Consider the following 20,222-nt stretch of genomic DNA (forward strand, 5'->3'; position numbering starts at 1 on the left):
TTTTCTTGAGCTGGTGAAAGATTTTACCCGTCATCAAAAATCCATGTTAGTTTTGCACTTCATCGTTTTATTTGTTCAATTCTTGTATTTTTTTTTTGCGTTTTTTAAAGCACTTATGACTAATTTGATTTGCCAGCACGCGCATATTCCGTAATCCGTATTCTGATGCATTATCACGAGTCGTCGTCGTTGGTTGGATTGCATTATGCTGGTCACTTAGCCGTAGTAGGAGTATGGTGAGGCGTAGTATCCGCCGGAATAGGCGTATGGGCTAGCTCCATAGTAGAACTGGGGGGCGGGCTCGGGACTGGCAATCGGAACTGGGGCGGGATTGGCCCGAGCAACTGGGGCGGGAACAGCCAGAGCAACGGCAAAGAGGGCAGCGAAAACAACAACCAGCTAAAATAAATAACAAAGGTTTTAAACTTGTAAATACTTTCAGAATTCAATTTGAATTAAATTCTCATCACAAATAAATTGTTCACAATAATACCAATAGGTATTGCTAATTTAGGTTTTTTTTGTTGGAAAGTATTTTAGTTTAACCAGAAAGATATGCTTAAAACACTAAATATACCTATCTCTAAAACACTGTTCACAATTTAAATACCAAAATTAATTTAAGTATTTTTTAAGAAAGCTGTACGGTAATCCAGAAAATGCATTGTAAAAACAATGTAGATCTCATATATAATCCTTATTTGTTTAAAACGTCAGGTTTTATTCCTTAACTCACCAGCTTGAACATTTTGTTTGCTTTGATTTCTCCTTGGGGACTTGAGATGTTTCTGTTGCGATTGCAATTTGTTATTTGATAATGTTCTCCACTTCTCAGTGGTCTTATATAGTCCTCTTTCAGTCTACCAAAATGCGCACTCATGACTTATTTATGATGTCGCACTTTTAGACTCTGATCGGATTTATGGCCATTTCTGTTTTGCTCACATCATTCGGCAATAGAATTTTTTCTATTTTTACTACGATAGTTTTTGTCAAGCTCAAACAAAATTTCCTTTGCATTCTAATGACTTCTTATTCTCTACCAATCTCTGATGACAGAATCGCTTCGATATAGAATGGCCTTGAACGTGAATTCATCCTCAGACTGGAGAATATTTCTAACTACGCTCATTGCATTTTAATTGGGAACTTGTGGTCTCAAATTTGGTCTACAATTTAGGTTATTAATGATTTGTGTACATTGTCCGAATGAGATTGCGATTTTTATTGTGTTCGATGTGATTCTTATCCAGACGACAATTGTTTGCAGGTATAATTGGTATTTGTAATTAGTAATAATTTGAGCACATTTTTCTAATAAAAAAAAATGTATAAAAATGTATATAACATCATTTACTTCTGGTTTGGGGAAAATTTAAGTTTTTCCTTCTGAGAAATCCTAGTTTTATAAATTTGTTTTGATTTGGTTTGATTTATTTATGTTTACATTGGTAATGTAAGCGACGCATCATCTGCCGAAAGAATCCGAGTTATTTAATATATTTTACCTGTATTTATACTTCCTATTTTCTGTAAAACGAGTTCGGCTTGTATAGTTATAGAAGTTCGACTTATGAACTGCACCACTTCTTTATGGAGACATATATTAAATCAGTAAAAGCGGTTTTTATAATTTCTTATTTCGGGTATTTAAATGTATATTATGCTAAATGACATAAAATCCAAGGTCTACTATTCTGAAATAAGTGACAAAATCTGTTCAAGTTCGAGTTGTTTGTTTTGTAGTTCTACACTAATTTTAATGGCTACAATTCCATGACTCCATAAACTTTAATTCAAAAGTCATAGACGAATAGAGCTGATTTTAATCTTAACTCGAAGCATTAATTATTATAATAATCAAAAATGAATATAACTTAATATAATAAAAGAAACTATTATTTCTTTCTTTTATTACTCTATTAAATGTAGACAAGGGAACTTAATGTTTTAAAATCGATCGGCAGAATTAAATTACGTTTAGTCTTTGTTGAAGCTCTCGATGAAATAAACTAGTTTTCTGCCTAAACATTGAAAATAAATTATAAATTCGGGACAAAAATAAAAATATTACAAAATTAAGCGAGAATGTTCGTTGGAAAGTTTGTGACTTGTGCGCTGATTTGCGCGCTTATAAGCCATATCCTGGCCAACGAGAACTCCAGTGTAAAAAAAGGTGATTATGATAATGATGAAGGAGATCAAGGGCATTGTATAACATTAAAAGAGCATGAGAATATCCGATTCATTGGAGGTGAGTTGTAGTAGTTGTATGTTGCCCAAAACTAATTTTGTTTTGTAGATAATTATGCTAAAGGATCGGGAAAAGAGGAAATTTCAAATGATTACGGCAAAGAAAGTGAGTTGCGAAAGTTTTTCGGTGCCTAAGACTAAGTTTTTTGAAACCCAGTTAAAGATATTACTGAGGAAGGATCAGGGCAAGAGGAAATATCAAAAGAAAATCATAATTACCCATCCAAAAAAGGTGAGTTGTTATTTGTTTTTTGGTGCCTAAAAATTACTTATTTTAATCCCAGTTGTACAAGTTATAACATTTTGCCTACACAGGTATGTGTACTTTATTTATTTAGTTGAATACATCATATTTTACAAATACTTAGTGAAAATGTTTATTTTTTAACCTGAAATACTTTTTCTATCAAATTTTTTACACCAAGTTGATGGTGCATATTTTCTGGAAGAAATTCTTGCCAGGTCAGCGTTAAACTTTCGAAAATATTCAAGCAGAAAAACTCGTTATATACCTGCAGTCCATAGTGATATTTCGTTTTATTTTCTTTGTTTAAAAATGTATTGGCCTTAATATGATTTAAAAATAAATATTTTTAAAATCATAGTTAAAATGTTTTTATTTCAGAACAATTTGAGAACTAAGAGATTCAAATAAGCGATTTGAATTAATTTGAATTTGCATCTTATTTATTATTACGAGTCGTCGTTGGTTGGTTTGCATTATTCTGGTTGCTTAGCCGTAGTAGGAGTAGGGGGAGGCGTAGTATCCGCCGGAATAGGCGTATGGGCTGGCTCCATAGTAGAACTGGGGGGCGGGCTCGGGACTGGCAATCGGAATCGGGGCGGGATTAGCCCGAGCAACTGGTGCGGGAACAGCCAGAGCAACGGCAAAGAGGGCAGCGAAAACAACCAGCTAAAATTAGTACAAAAAGTTGGTAAAACATTAGGATTAATTCAATAAAGTATTATTAGAGTTAGGCAAGGATGTCTCTGTTTTATTCCTTAACTCACCAGCTTGAACATTTTGATTGTTTTGATTTCTCCTTGAGGACTTGAGATGTTTGTGCTGCGATTGCAATTTGTGTTTTGATACTGTTCTCCACTTCTCAGCGGTCTTATATAGTCCTCTGTCAGTCTACCAAAATTATAAGATCGTACTTCTGAGCACTTCTGGACTCTGATCGGATTTATGTTCATTTTTGTTTTGCTCAGATCATTCGGCCACAGGTTTATTGGCTTTTTTTTGCTGCGATAGTTTATGTCAAGCCAAAACATACATTTCCTTTGCATTCTACTGACTTCTTATTTTCTGCCGATCTCTGATGACAGAATCGCTTCGATATAGAATGGCCTTGAACGTGATTTCAGCCTCAGACTGGAGAATAATTCTAACAACGCTCATTGCATTTTAATTGGGCATTTGTGGTCCCAAATTTGGGCTACCATTTAGGTGATTAATGATTTGTGGACATTGTCCGAATGAGATTGAGAATTATACAGAGTTTGTGTTTGTCGCTGTTTTTACCGAGATGAACTTTGTTTGGAGGTATAATTTATAATTGTAATTATTAATTAATAGCGCTATTTGCAATTTTGAATACAAAATAAAATTAAGAGGATATTGGAGAAAATACCAATTCCTTGATCTTTCCTTTTTTTAAAGCCAAGATCTATTTAATAGGCAAAAATATTTCATTACATATATATTTCCCATTTTACATCACGAGCAGTAAACTGCCAATAAAATAATATTGCGTTATCGAGACTTCGATTTGATTTGATCTAAACGAGTTCAAGTTAGAGGAATACAAGCTAAGGAAGTTCGAATATACTATTCTTTGCTGGGGATACATTTTAATCCAATCGATGCGGGATTTTATTATATGTTTTTTAATAAACAAGAGTCTACGAAGGAAAAGTGATTTGACAAAAAGAAACGTCACACATTTTGGTGTAGGGGTTATTATGAAAGGTGGATTTACTGATGATAATGACGATGATTTAGCAACAATAACGTTCTTTGTGCTCAAAACGTTTGGCAGGCATTAGGTAAACGCGTTAAGAGCCGTAATGAGCCATAAACTTGGCCATTGTGAACGCATATTGAATATCAAAATGCGATGCAGTCAGCGATGAGACAAAACGCGTTTGTATTCGCCTGAAAACCGCCAATTTTTGTGAATATAAAAGGCTGCAATCGGGCAAACATCGAGTGCAGTTCGATTTTGTTTGTCTAATCGGAGAAATAACCCTTTCATCAACATGCTGAAGCTGGTGAGCACTTGTTTTTGTCATAGGACACTCGCCTTTGATCCTGTAATCGCTGAACGATTGCTCTGTCTGATTTTGCGCCCACAGGTACTGCTTTTGTTCGCCGCCCTGTTGGCCGTTGCCATGGCTGTTCCTGCTCCAGGACCCAATCCCAATCCCGCTCCGGTGCCCCAGTATGTCTACTCTGGTTATCCGGCCGTGGGATATGCCTCCCCATACGTTTTCTACGGCTGATTACAGCATCCGGTTTCACTGAATAAAGCTTCTTGATATGTGCATGAACAACCCACTTATTTCCACTTACACTTCATATTGATTGGAGTGGATACCTGCTTTATAATATTTATCAAATATAAAGAGGAGGGTATGAAGATCGATGCCAATAAATGGCATATTGGCTTTCTTTTTAACAATTCAGTACAGCTTTTAGTTAAATAAAGTATTCTTTAATACTACTGTATTTGTATTTTTGTACTTATATGTAGGTTTAAAAGCAACAAAACTATGTCGATTTTCAGAAACAATTTTCAACCATTCAATATTGCCAAATCATGTATTCTTCAATTCGCTAATCGATCGAATTGACAATAAAGCCAAATGTTTGCCGCCGGCCAAAACGAAACCAAAAGCCGATATAAAAAAGAGTCACCCAAAGGCAAACATTTTGGAGTTTTGGTGGTGTAGGGGTTATTATGGAAAGTGTATTCGTGGGCGGAAGAGGGGGAAACTTACTGATGATTATGACGATGATAATGGTGGAGATGCAAACAGATTAAGAAACAATAACGTTTTTTGTGCTCAGTACGTTTGGCAGGCTTTAGGCGAACGCGTTAAGAGCTATAATGAGCCATCAACTTGGCCAGTGTGACTACATATGGAATTCCAATATGCGACGCAGTCAACGATTATGCAAATGCTGCAAATGTTTGTAAATATATAAGGCTTTAATCGGTCAAACATTGAGTGCAGTTCGATTTTCTTTGTTTTTTCCTGCTCCTAGGACCCGATTCCCATTTCAATCCTTTTTTACAATTTGAGAGATATTTGCTTTGGTTTTTTTATCAAAAATGTTTAAATAATGAAAGAAATGTGGCTATTTATACTTATTTGTTTTTGAATCGGCTTTAAAAGTAAGCTGTCTATAAAAAAGGTATTTATTTTAAGTAAATATAACAATTTTTTATTAAATTAAAATTGTTTTCGAAAACTTAAGTTTCTATGAAATTTGTTTAACAAATAAATGGACAATTTCGAAGACACAAATGCCTAAATACAGAAAGATTTTTACTGATAAAGCTTTTCAACAATATTATATCTTAAAAGCCTTATCAAAATGTTATAACAAAATGTGGTTAAATGTCATTTGTGTATAACTGAAATCTGAAACTTGGTTTTCTCGCTAGACTAATATATATGTTATATTCAAAAGCTTAATAGCATTAACAGATTTGTTGCTGTTATAAGCGCAATGTAAGGCATTGCACCTTTTTATAAAGGTTAAATAATCTTTAAAAAATCGTTTAACAATCGAGAATCGAAAATGGAATGTAATGTAATACGTCTTTCAATTTCATCTTAAATTTAAAAAAAGCAAATAGATATTTCGTATGTTACTAACAGTCCAGTTTATAACAACTTGCAGAAAGTTATATTACTAAAAGCTTTTCTTATGGCAAACGTTCATAAGGTTAAAGCATGTCCTATGCTATAAAAGCTTTTGCTACCCCTTCAACAAGCTCGCAGGATGCTTTTCACCCCAATAACATCCTTGCCCCTGCCAAAAACCTCCCTCAACATTTCGAACTGCAAATTGTTTAGAAACAAATGCTTATAGATAAGTTGCTACTTGAAGAGCCGACGCCGACGGAAAGTGTGCCAACATAGCGAAGTTCTTTAATAGAAGAAGTTTTCCCTTTTCGGCCCGACTTTCTGGCGATGGGACAAAAAGGATGCGACAGGACGAGCGATGACTTCAGTGTAATTTCTGATTTCGCAACGGTTCGAACGTGAGCGCGGTTGCGATAATCGAAGGACTTGCTTTTTGAGAAAGTCAGCACGAATACTTCGTACTCGCACTCGCACTCGCAATTCGTTAAGCATCCGCCGTGGATGCCGAATGTCCTGCGGTGCACTTTCAGTCGAATCTCGACGTTCGCCTGCAATGGGATTCCCCAACAGCGGCATCCGAAATTCATCCAAGTAGAGCGCGAAAATTAAACGTAAAATCGCTGGCAGGATATGTTTGCCGGATATGTCAACCTAGGCGGGTTCCACCGCCCACCTCCCACCTCCGGCTTACTACCAACCAAGTGTTTCCTCCTCGAGTGCTAGTGCTTAAGAAAGAAATAGAAAAAAAAGAAGAACCACAAAACAAAATAGCCAAAAAAAAGACATAAAGCAAAAATGTTGGCCCTGAAATGGATGATGATGATGTCATGCCGCATTGTCCTGGCCAAAAGTGAAAGTGTTGTTGCCGCTTTTCCGGCCACCGGTGACACATGAGCGGCTCAGTCATGTGCCATTATCCCCCAAGTGAACAGCCTCGTAATTAACTGCAAAAAAAAAGAAACCGTGTAATAAACTCACTGCAAAAGAGTAGAGATTTAGTGAAATCAGCCATTAAGGATTATAGCGAAATAAAGGATATACGCCACCCGCAAAGCTATGGATACTCTTATAGCGCTCTTTTCTCTGCTGTTGCTGCTTCTCTTGCAAAATGGTAGGATTATCTTAGATCTTCCAAGAAGTCTTTCTCATTTCTCCCACCTTAAGTGGCACTGCTTTAGAACAAACAAGCCTGGACATTTTCCAGCACTCTTTGTCTTCATAATAATGAAATTCATAGCTGAATGCCAAATGAGTTCATTTGTTTTGGCAAAACTTTTGGCACTCTTTTGTTTGCGTATTTATGAAAGTGTAATGGTGCGATTAAGGAATTCTTTTGGAATTTTATAATGAGTTTAATATTTAAAAAATAACAAATGAACGATTAAACATTTAAGATGAATTAAAGAGATTGTGAAAAAGGTGGGTGGGTATATATTTTTTTAAAGATAATTTTGTTATTTTTTTACTCTTACTTTTTGTTGAATTAAATTGTTGTTAAGTTTGGCTTTTAAAATTTTTATATTATCTTTAGATTAAAAATTTAAATGTTCTTTAGTTTGACTATTGTTTAAATTAAGTGTTTAAAAAATGGTTATTTAAGGTTTGTACAATTTTTATACAATAAAATTAAACTATTATTACAAGAAAACTATATTTTTAAAACTATTCCTATTAGCAAACTTTTTTTCCGTTCTTGTCTTCGACTTTGCAGTTTCTTGTGCTCATCCAACCAAAACAAATATTTGCTTTTATTTCTGTGTGCAACAAATCTGCTTTCAAATGTAGCGGAATCAACGTCTCAAAGAAAAGCATTTCTTTTCGGGGCGAACTTACTCTTTTTTCCCACAAACTTCTCTTGTCTCTGACCAAACATTCATTTTTTATCTATTGCGGCTACGCAATGTGGCATGGAAATATTACACATCCGCCCATTTCGCCCTCTCAGCCCAAAAGAATGCAATGGAAAATGATAGGCGGCAGAGGAAAATGCACAGGCACTAAGTAATGCTAAGCAAGCCATGTGTGAGCGCTTTTTGTCAGCGTCGAAGGAACCTTCACCCAAATTAGCCCATGGCCATGTGGCCCACAAAGATGAAACGCTTCATGGGAATCATGCGAAGGAATTCATTACGCCGAAAGAAAAAGAGTGGCGGAGGTGGGGCAAAAAAAGGTTGTGCCCAACTCAAGCAACTTGACAGGCTTTGAAGTGTGTCAAGAAAAGGAACAAGCTACTAAATAAGCTGGAAAATATGTCTGCAAAACAGAAATATAAAGAAAATCATGATGCATATCTTACTTGATTTCAAATGCTTTCGTATGGGTTAGAGGATATAGCATATTTGTTTACCCTTTCTTATATTAACTTTTAAGTCTTATAAACTTTTTGTTTTATTTATAAAAATTATAAAGCTTTAAAGATAATATGAGAAAGGGTTATGCTTTACAGTTCAAACATAAACAAAAAAATAACAAGGAATAGGAAAATCCGTAAAAAATATTAACAATTTCGTAGCATAATACAATTGTCTTCCCTTAATATTCCATTAGGACTTTTTAATAAAATGTAAACGCAAAAACCGAAAAATATATATATGATGCAGAAGTCTGCATAATAAATTCAGCTTAAAATGCTAGAAATATATTACCTCTACGGTTCCACTTACCCCTTTCCTTTGGTACCTCATCATCTTAAGCATGATTGATATGCAGCGCACAAAGGAGCCAAACCTTAACAATCCAATTGCAGAAATTGTACCTCCGTTTATTTGTATATATGTGCTTGAATGTTGCCTACGAATTGAAAAAGGTGAATTTGAATTTTTATTGGATTTACTTGAGCATTTGCCGCACACACACACACACTACCTACCTATGAAATAAAATATTATTAAATTCAATTTGATGGATTTGATGCACTCTGGTCTAAGTATTTCGAAAGGCAAAAGGAGGAGTTTTATTGATTGAGAGGAAAAAGCGCAAACAGATAATAGATACAATTTTGCAAATCAATTGGCTAAAGGTTGTTAGTAGCCTCTCTTTGAAATGTTACTCATATTTGATTTGATTCTAAAATTTATATCGAGAAAAAGTGTGTTATTTTGGCACGTTAAAAGCATCATTTATTTACAAAAACAAACTTCTTGTTTATAACACAGTTTTATTAAGTAAGAAATATATAGCTATAAAGTTTCCTTTGATTTGTATTTACCTTTCATTAAACAAATTAAATCTTGGTGTTGTTCAATATTTGTTTAGATTTTTTATTTGTAGTTCGCTTTCATTGCCAGAACTTTCAGTCAAATCTGAACAAATATATGTGTCTCTCTGTAGATTAAATATCAAATAAATTCAACCTCCTCATGGTGCCAATAGATTCAATTACCAATAATTATTTTAGCCAGCCGTCAACAGCATTCCCAAAAAAAAATGAAATCACAAACCAAATATTGTAGAGCAAGTTCTGATCCCTTTTGCAAATAGTTTTTGATGTTTATTTTCAATTTTGTCTGCACAAAAGCTCTCGTATTGTTTGTCTGAAATTTTAGCCAACCAAAGCTGAGTGTTTCAAGGCAGGGGTAAAAGGGTTTTGGTTGCTGGGCGGGGCGAAAATAAATATATTAAAAAGGTAGGCTCGCATGTTGGGGAATTGAGGAATTTTTCGCTTTGGGACTACGCATAAAAAAGATGATGAAATCATTGAAAAATTCCTAATATAAAAACAATACTTTACATACTAACATATTTACAACACTTTAAAGTAATTCAAATAATATAAAATGAATTTTAAAAAGCCAATTGAAAAAATATGAAATATAAATGGGCTGACATGAATTTAGTTTTTACACAATCATTCTTTTCAAAAATGAATTTTAAACATAAATTGACAAAATATAAAATAATATATAATATAATATAAAAATATAAAAAAATTACCAAACAAACAACATTATTTTTGCGGCGGTCTGAAGAGTTATTGCCTGTTTTGATAGAAAATTGCAGGAACTGTGAACCTAAACTTTCTGCTCTTTTATTTTTTACAATGCTGTTGCTTTTAAACCTATTTAAATAATTTCCTTAAAAAGTAATAAGAAAAGACAGTCATCTGAATCCCTTTTTATTACAGAATTCTTTTGATTCTTCTTGCTAATAATAATTTTCTCCAACTCCTTATTTTCTTGAATTACATGATGAAATGAAAATGCAAGATAAGAATTTCTATTAAAAGTGCTACACAAAAGTGGGAGGGGCTAAGAAGGCGGAGTGGGGATTCACAGGAGACGGGCTATTTTAATGCCTTAAATAGTTCATAGGAAATCAAAATGAATTTACTCATTCACCAGCAAAGCTAATTAAATGCAAGTCAAAACAAATAAAAAATGGCAAAAATGTGCAGCTGTCTATGTAAATTATGATTATTTTTTATGACCTGCTTAACCCCTTGTTGGAGTGATAAATTTAATGCAAAAAGTATTCCCTTTTTTTTTTGCCCATTTGCAGCTTCAATCCTTGGCCAGTTGGACAGTAGCAACATTGGGGGGAGTGGCATGGGCAGTGGCCTAACGCCCCCCGCCACCCAGTCGACCACGCCTCCTCTCAGATTGCAGCCCTCGACGCCATCAATAACGCATTTTGTAAATGACTCCTTCATCATCTTCTGCCAGACAGTACAAAAGGATATCGACACCAAGTGGCGCGATCCCCGCGGACAGACCCGTGAGAACACCAAGGGACGCGTCCACATCGAGAAGAAGACGACGGGTAAGTGGTGAAGTAATGACCCACTGGAGTGCATAAAGTCACTGGCTGCCATGCAAAAATAGATACTCCCTGCACTTTACACAACGAGAAAGTTAAGCGGATGAACTGGATATGAATAATGGCTGGCTTATTAAATCATCCATAAAATAGGAAGCTATAAAATTTTAGACTTTCGGAGAACATAAATAATTTTTGAACTTGAAGGTTATCTCTGCTGTATATTTACATTTTATAAACAGTTTAGCAGAATTAAAGGAAAAAAAAAGGCTGTCTTAACTAGACTTTTCTGATTTTTTTTTAAAAAGAATAGGTTTTTTTATACAAAAAATATAAATATAAATATTTGTACACTGAGAACAAAAAATTCGACTTTTTAAGTGCAAAAAACATATTTCTAATACTAAGTATCTATAAATTTGATTAAAGCGTATATATGAATTTTAGGGCAATTTGGAGATTTTGGGGAAAACACATATTTGAAACACTAAGTAACAATAAATTTGTATAAAGCGTTTTACCTTAAAGGTGTTTTGACATAGTTTTGGCACCTAAATATTTAGCTAGTTTGCTCTGTTTGCTCTCTCTTTATTACCTATTTTAGTAAAGAACAAAACTGATTTTATCTCTGTAACAATGCTTTGTTTAAGGACCTCTGGCTTTAGTTTTCGAGCACATCTCACTGGAGGACAGGGGCAACTGGACCTGCGAGGTGAACGGGAAAAGAAATGGAAATCGGAATGTGAATGTTGAACGTGAATTTTTGGCCTCCTTCGAGCTGCTCGTAAATCGTAAGTTGACTTCAGCTTTGGGGACATAAAATGCATAAAAAAACGGGGTCGTAAAAGCTGCAGCAGGATCTGTTTACTTGCTTGCTCAGTTGTGATTTGGACTTAGCCTTTAGTAAGACTGCCAATTTCAGAGTACGAGAAAAAACGTTAAATGGGGTAAATGTTTTTAAGATATTTAAAGAGCTTAAATTATACACATTTATATACAATTTATTATTCTTTTATTGCAAGCCCTACAAATCATAGTAAAAATTAAGTAAATAAAAAAGTATTTACATTATTCGCTCACCAAAAAGTTAAGTTTCAGAATTTTCATTTGCCATTTAACCACTTGCCACAAACTTCTCGACCACTTTTGGCACAAAATTCCGGACCAATTTCCGACTGACAAATCATTTAATGTATTTACAAATCAGAATGATTGCTTTGCCAGCCACATTTAAAGTAACTCGATGAACTGGCACACAATCTGTCAACTTACCAATCAAAAAGAGGTACCAAGTAAACAGAAGCAGCAAAGAAGCTGGTTAGCTATGTATAGTGTACTACACTGGGTAATACACTATGTATATAGATGTTGGATAGGGACTATCATGGCTGCATATTTACACACGGAATTTCCCATTCGACTTGACCCGCAGAGAAAATCTCATTTGGCAAGACGGAGCAAGTGCAGTCGGTGCGCGAGGGACGCGATGCGCTGGTCAATTGCTTTGTGGAGGGAATGCCCGCGCCGGAAGTCTCCTGGCTCTACAATGGCGAATATATAAACAGTAAGTTGACACTCGCAAAAACTATGATAGTATTCCTATTAATGTACCTATGTAACTTAAATCAGTTGATGTTACTTTCTTTTATTATTCAACTGAAATTACTAACCTAACAAACATTTTCTTTTAATTTTATTGATTGATATTTAATTGAATTCTAAATATTGATATAAAATATTGACACAGCACTTTTCCGTTAACGTATCTATGTAACTTAACAAATTTTTTTTTTAATATCAACGAATCTTAAAATATTTAACATTTCCTTATTTAAAGTACCAAAAAGTCTGTATAGCTAAATTAATTATATACGATTATCAATTGAACCAATAGTTATGATAATTATCTGAATAATGTTTTTTTAAAAAACGCTTTGGTACTTTATGGATTTTAATTAAACAAAATTAATAGTTTTTATTTCTAAATGAAAAAGAAAATTTCAATAAAAATAAAATTTCTGAGTATTTAATAGAATTTATTTATATATCGAAAAGACAATGTAATCAATGGCTGTTTATCAGTATTTATTTAGATTAATTTTCAGCGTGCAGGGAAATGCCGCTGGCATGGCAAACTTGTTAGCGATGCAACTATTTCCCCCCTTATATACTGACCCCAAACCTTTGTTTCGGTTGCAGCTGTAAACTCGTCGAAACACAATCGCCTGTCCAACGGTTTGTACATCAGGAATGTGAGCCAGGCGGATGCCGGGGAGTACACATGTCGGGCGATGCGTATAACATCGACTTTTTCGGATGCCGATCAAATAACGATATTGCTAAGGATACAACGTAAGTGTCAATGTTCCACTCGCTCAATATCCTTGATTCCAAAACACACAGGGAAGGGACGTGCCGCACTCGATAATATTTAATCTTGAATTTATTTTGTTGTTTTGCACCCCACTTGTTGGCAATTGCATTTGGCTGCCCCCTATCCCCTTTTTAGTTTTTGCTGAGAATCGAGTGGAGACTTTGCAACAAAGTCTTTTGCTTATACCAGCTTAAAGTTGTTTAAGTTCCGTTCTTCCTACGAATTTTCCCCCTGGGGAGTGAGCATGCTTCGTTGGCTTTAATGAGATTTCCAGCTCCAAATTGAAGCTATCCTTATTCCCTCAGCACCGAAATGGGAATTCCATCCGGATGTCAGGGTCAAGTGGCTGGGAAATGCAAATTATTGATGCAAATTACCTAATGAACATATTAACCGACTTGGGATTGAAATCAAGAGAAATATGGATATCTTAGAAGATTGAGTAACAAGGGGACTGCTTGATATTAACATGTTAAATCAAGGAGCAATGTAGAATATGTAAGCCAAATTATGCAGAGAAAACAATGTATCTACTTTGGATATCACAATCAATTGAAAACTTTCTCATATAAACAAATTAAACAAAAAAGAACGCTATATTCGAGTTTCCAGATTATTAGATACTAAAACTAAGTATTGCACCTACAAAACCATCGAAATTTAGGTGGCGCCATCTGTCGAACTGCATAACCCAGAACTTCCCTCTAACAGGTTTTTCGTTCTGTCTCTCTACTACAGCGATTACCGGCAGAGCAGCGGCCGAGCTCCGAAAGATATGACCGAAACACACACACAGAGTATAACAGCAAAGGTCTATCAAGTCTCACAGTGACGTGACATATATATCTTATATGGTTGGAAAAGCCATAGCCTGTTATATCATACTTTTCAACGAATACTATATACCCTTTTACTCTACGAGTAACTGGTATAAAAATAAAAACAAATTTTCTAAAATTTATTTCCGACTTTTTATTTATTTTACTTTTTTTCCTTACCCAAACTCATCATCTGCAGAACTCAAAATCATGATCCATCTTCTCATATTTTCTTACACCAGGAAATGTTAGTTTATTACAACCTAATAATTTCTGGTATTTGTCAGCCGAAAAAATGGTCTCCTGAGAGTCATTTGTAATGCTGCCCTGGTGCCATCGATATCGAAACACATGGCTTCATAAACAAACAAACACCCGGAAAGCCAAATTTGTAGAAGCTTGGTCATCTTCATCCCAGCTCCAGTTCACTTGTCCGCCCATCTTCCTCCACCTCCTCGTCCGAATTGAGTTGCCGTCAAAATTTTACTAATGACTGCCGGTCGAATATTTGCAGAAGCCAACTAAAGAACACTGAGAGAAATAACAATGACGGACTTTCATAGCTTATTTGCTTGACATTTTTATTTTGTAAAAACTACTAGTTAAGTCCAAGTCCCAATTAGTTAAACATTTTTCACGTCTGCTTGCCACTTACACATAGTTAATATTGTTAATTTTTGTTAATATTGTTAACTTTGATAATTAACTTGTTAATATTGTTATTGTTTAAGAAGTTAAGATTATTTTTTAAATTATTTATAAATTAAATGATAAAATAACAAAATAGCTGAAGTGTGTTTAATAAAATATTAACAAAATCTAAAGAAAGTGGTATACTTATGTTTTGAAACTAGCAGGCATCTTTAGACATTTTCCTTTGACTTCATTTTTTGACAATTCTTGTAGGTAATTTTATAGAACACCACATTTTTTCTGAGTGCAGCTAGAGCCCCCCAAGTGGATCAATCCGTCGGGCAGCTGGCAACTGAAAGGCAAACAGCAGGCGAATGGAAACTGAAACTAATTTGCTGGCCAGCACAAATTCCCATGCAAGGGGAATCCGACGAGAAACTGAAACAGTTGAAATGCTGCAAATGCTGCAATATATAGGTTTGCATTGCCCCAGCAATAAACTTCAATGGACCGCATCGTCGACGATGGCGACAAGGACACCAAGGACATCAAGGACACTGGGACAACGACGAAATGCTAAAATGTGCTATTAGCCAACGCCTCAATGGAAAATAGAAAGGGGCGAAATCCGTGGGAATTGCGGAAAAAACTCACAATTTACTGTGGGAAGTTCAGCAGCTAAATGCAGCTTTTGAAACTTAATTGCTTTGGCTGCATAATAGTTTTATTGTAGTGATAATAATAGTGTAAAACCCCAATGCTATATTGTGAAAATTTCACATTAGCAAATAAACAATTCAACTGCAGTATGAATTTATCTCTGTTGACTTTACATAATAATCGAAATATAGTTTGCTAGATTAAATACATATTTTATAACGAAATTAACACAAAATGTATTTATGGAATGTGGTACTTATAAGGTTCTTAAGTCAGAAGATATTCCACCTAAGATATTCTAAATTTGTTCCAAACTTAACTGTTTTCTTTATTGATAGTTTTATTATCTGGTAAATCTTTAGTCAACTGATGCCAAAGACTTTTCACGATGCAAAAAAGTTTTCAGAAAGGCAGAGAAAGCGAAAAAAATATAATTCGCAGCAGTGTGATTCAATTTATTGATACTATGTTTTTATTTTCTTTGCCCTCCATTTCTTGACTCACGGTTTTTGTTTTTATTTTTTTTTGCAGAGAGTTAAAAGAGAAAGAAAGTTCCTGGCATCGAGAAAGTGAGAGAAAAACAGAAATGTATTGTTCTTGTGATTTGATTATTGGCGGTTATTTGCACTTCACTTTGTGCAGGCGGCAAAGGCGTCAGTTTCATTTTTGTTATATTTAACTAAGCTAACCATTTTTTAATCAAAATTTAATCATTATATTGTGATTTTGAAATTAAAACTATTTTTTATTTTGATTCCTGGTAAAAATAAATTAAATTGTTTATTTAGTTTTATAAATTAATCAACCAGTTGGGAAGATAAAAAAAAAATTGTACTTAAGCCATTTATCCTCAGTAACAAAAGTTTTTATATGACATATACTGAATATTTTTAGAAAGCATTCCCTCTCATGCTTTTCACCACATGTGCTGTATTAACAAACCCCTTTCTTTTTTTCTCAACCCTTTTTCAGATAAACCCCACTGGTTTTTCAACGAGACCCTGCCCGTGCAGTACGCCTATGTGGGCGGGGCCGTGAATCTGAGCTGCGATGCGATGGGCGAGCCGCCGCCGTCTTTCACCTGGCTGCACAACGGCAAGGGCATCGTGGGCTTCAATCACCGCATTTTCGTGGCGGACTACGGCGCCACGTTGCAGTTGCAGGTGAAGAATGCCACCCAATTCGGTGACTACAAGTGCAAGGTGGCCAATCCGCTGGGCATGCTGGAGCGGGTGATCAAACTGAGGCCGGGGGCCAAGCCCTGGGGACCCACGCGATTCCAGCTGAAGAAGCTCTTCACCGACGGCTTCGAGCTGGACATCCAAAGACCCCACATGACGAACGTCTCGGACGAGATGCAGATCTACGGCTACAGGGTGGCCTACATGAGCGACACCGAGTTCAAGTTCAGCGCCGGCAACTGGAGCTATGCTAAGCAAAGGGACTTCTCCTTCCATCGGGGTGGGTAGCTCATTCACTAATTATTTAAAGTCAAAACAAACTTTGTATTGAACTTACATATTTGTTTGCTAACATATAAGTGATAAATTTTATTTAAATATAAAAAGGGATCATTTTGAAAATTTAGTATAAATAAAAAGATCTAAGGAACAGCTTTAAAGCTTTAGATTGTGCCATCCACACACCCATTTAAATACAATGACAAGGAAATGCCCATATTAAAAAATTTTAAAAGCATAAAAAATATCCTATTTGAATTATTAAAATATTTAATTTATCATGATTAAAATTCAAAATATATTTTCAGATATCTAAAATCTATTCCGAAAATAGTCTTATGAATGACAAAAAAAATTAATTCATATTTTCATATTTTAAAAACCTAATCAGCGCAATGAATTAAAGCGAAATATATTTAAAATAAGTTTGGACTAACAATATTTTGTTTACCAGTTCTCCTTAACGAATTTTCAAAATGAAATATGAAAAAACACATTAAGCGTGAAAATTTAAGCCACGACTTTTATGAAGTAGACTGTGCCATCCACAAAACCAACTTTTGTTCAACTTTTGTAAAAATTATACATTAGCAAATATACGCTTCAATGGCAGTCTGTATAAGTTTATCTCAGTTGACTTCACATATTAATCGATATTTAGATTTTCGATTCATAATTTTATAAAGAATATTTAATTTTTCTTTTTTTTTATGTGTTTGTTTTTGTTTTTATGTGATTAATTTCCCATTCTGTGATTAAATCACATTTTATTTTATATTTCCAGGCATGCGTTTTTATATCCCCTATTTGGAGACGAACACCACTTATCTGATGAGGGCGGCCAGTCGGAACCTCGCAGGATTAAGTGACTGGAGTGCCGTGAAGGTCTTCACCACAGCCACAGGATGCAGCTGGAATCCGTCGCTATTTTCGATATACGCAATAATTCTCGCTTTGATCTGGACATAGAGCTTGTCCAAAACCCAGAAAAAAGAATACCATTCCATACTCGTTATTGTTACTGCTGAGTTTTCTATTTTCTTGTATCTTCTGTGATAGAACTTTGTGTGTGCAATTCACTTTAACCTAACCCAAAAATGTTTAGAGAAGGGAATTATTAAATCAAATTGCTGCTTTTTGCTATATATAGACGATATCTGTTCAGCCTATTGCCAATTTTTGCTGCCAACATTTCATTCATCAACCGCATTTTTTTATACGTTTTTTAAGAGAAAGACCTAAGGAAATTATTACCGAACGATTTTGGCGACGGGGTGGAATCCTTAGGATACATACAATACATATGCATTGTCAACTTTACCTTATAGTTAAAAATGAAATGCCCAACTCTACATAAATGTTGTTCAAGCTACAAACTAAAAACGATATACAAGTAAACCCAAACAAAAACAAAAACCGAAAACTTTGATGAATTTTACAAACACAAATGGAAGTCCAAATTATTGATTATAAATTAAATGAAAACAAATCAATAATAGAAAAATGATTTGAATTAGCTTAATTGAAGTGAAAAACGAAAACCAGAAATGGGAAATGAGAAATGAGAAACGAAACCCCAAATAAAACGAAGTGAAATGGTTAGCTGGTAAGCAGTGCGTATGAGTAATATGAAAATAAATTCAACTGAATGTGTATAAAAATGACTTTGATGTTGATCTGGCTTTCAAACAATTTGTGAAATTATTTTGGGCTAAAAAGGGGATGCGGAAGGTGAGTTTCTGTTTGAAATCTAGACGTATTTTTACGTACATTAAAGTGTACAAAACAAATAAACATTATTTTCATAATATTGGGAATATTTGCAAGCTTTTAAAATGCACACAAAAAAGTTTCAGGGCATTTAAACAAATGAATGCTATTTTCTGCACTATTTTGTATGAATTTAGAGAGTTTTCGCTTTTTTCTGAAAACTCATACAAATTTTTGCCATACATTTTGTATGAATTTTAAACATTTTAATTTTTGTTGATAAATAATACAAAATTATAGGCTTTTTTCAACGCTTATTTGTGTATAAAAACAATTTAAGGCTTAATATGAACTAATAACTAACAAAATGATTTCACTACCGTTTTAAAGACACTTATTCAATTAATTTAATGGGTTGCCTTGAAATGGTTGAAATTCTATTAACTGTCAACCCATTTGTTGCATAATTTCCTGGCTTTTCCCTCCATTAAGGTGTCTCTTGATGATTATCTAGTGACCTTAGTTTGTCACCATGCCCCATAAAAATGTTTATCATATTCATTAGTGCAAATCTCGTATTGCCTTCAGCCCATAAACATCCGGAGGCTGTCCTTGCCTTGCAAAGCCTTGGAAATAATGGCAAGTTCATTGCTTATGCCGAACACGCGCCCAATTACAAGGATACTTGGCAGCCATTCCCTTAACCGTTTACCCCCCTTTCGGGCTATATAAAAAGAACATAATAAACTAACTCATAAAAGTCAATAAACTGTCAAATGGCAAAACATTTACATCACTTTAGCATAAATCTCTCGCCTTCCCGTACACTCTGGTCCTGTGCATCCTTCGTAAAGTTCTGGCGTATGAAAAAATGGGTGGCATGACAGTCAGGATCCAAGTGCCATTTACATAAGCCCACAAATTCGCCTCAGCTATAAATGATCATTAACGCAATCGGCCGTAATAACTTATTGTATTTTATTTAACCTTTATTTCTGCGTGCGCACCAAACAAAAAAATAAAAAGAAAGAAAATTGTTACGGGTCAGTGAGAATATGCCCGCAGACGTGACAACGTGAAACAAAAATAAGCAAATTATGGCACACAAATAAATACACTTCATTTCGCTTGTGTTTGCCGGGCAATTCATTGTGTGAATGTGCCACGCCCACGTGTGCACGGTTGTAGATTATAAAGGCACGATTTATTGGCCATTTTTCAAACACAACCAAAAGAATGATGAAAGGCTGCATTTCTGGATTTTATCAAGAGGAAATGTGAAAAGGAGTTTCCATTTTAAAGAGTCCTAAGACAGGTTTAAAAAAAAAAAATAATAAAGCATATTATGGTAATATCTTTAAATATATATAAATGATATATATATTTGGATTTATTTCAAGGTTTTAATTTAATTTATGTTAGAGAAAGCATTTAACATTCATAAAAACATAACACATCACAATAAAAAAAAAGGATTAAAATCGCAATTTTCTATGCAAACTTTAAGCTTCTATAATTTTTGCCTAAGACATAAGTCGTTTTGATAAATTAGCTTATTCATGTATCTATTTATTTAATTTAGGATAATGCCACAAAATTCATTTAACATAAAACAAAAAAGTTTTTAGCTCAAATTTTATTTTTAAATTTAAAACTTCCTTAACTTTGTACATTAAAATT

General features: G+C 34.5%; 3 protein-coding genes across 3 annotated transcripts; 2 read left to right on the top strand and 1 right to left on the bottom strand.

Moving 5' to 3' along the window:
- Positions 1-46: 46 nt before the first annotated feature.
- On the bottom strand, positions 47-3,291 carry LOC108147890 (neuropeptide-like 4). The gene is made up of 2 exons (XM_041710461.1): positions 3,265-3,291; positions 47-399 (listed from the first exon to the last, which is right to left on the bottom strand). Exons 1-2 carry the CDS (start codon positions 3,274-3,276, stop codon positions 217-219), a joined length of 195 nt encoding a protein of 64 aa, XP_041566395.1. The 5' UTR covers positions 3,277-3,291; the 3' UTR covers positions 47-216.
- Positions 3,292-4,443: 1,152 nt separating this feature from the next.
- LOC108148053 (neuropeptide-like 4) lies at positions 4,444-4,809 on the top strand. Its single transcript, XM_017274905.2, has 2 exons — positions 4,444-4,527; positions 4,612-4,809. Exons 1-2 carry the CDS (start codon positions 4,516-4,518, stop codon positions 4,756-4,758), a joined length of 159 nt encoding a protein of 52 aa, XP_017130394.1. The 5' UTR covers positions 4,444-4,515; the 3' UTR covers positions 4,759-4,809.
- A 1,680-nt stretch (positions 4,810-6,489) lies between these two features.
- Positions 6,490-18,480, top strand: LOC108148051 (hemicentin-2). The gene is made up of 7 exons (XM_017274902.2): positions 6,490-7,243; positions 10,630-10,890; positions 11,538-11,678; positions 12,320-12,451; positions 13,087-13,239; positions 16,345-16,833; positions 17,617-18,480. Exons 1-7 carry the CDS (start codon positions 7,189-7,191, stop codon positions 17,799-17,801), a joined length of 1,416 nt encoding a protein of 471 aa, XP_017130391.1. The 5' UTR covers positions 6,490-7,188; the 3' UTR covers positions 17,802-18,480.
- Positions 18,481-20,222: the final 1,742 nt, after the last annotated feature.

This window comes from Drosophila elegans, unplaced genomic scaffold (assembly GCF_018152505.1).
Source record: "Drosophila elegans isolate 14027-0461.03 unplaced genomic scaffold, ASM1815250v1 contig_814, whole genome shotgun sequence".
Taxonomy (NCBI): domain Eukaryota; kingdom Metazoa; phylum Arthropoda; class Insecta; order Diptera; family Drosophilidae; genus Drosophila; species Drosophila elegans.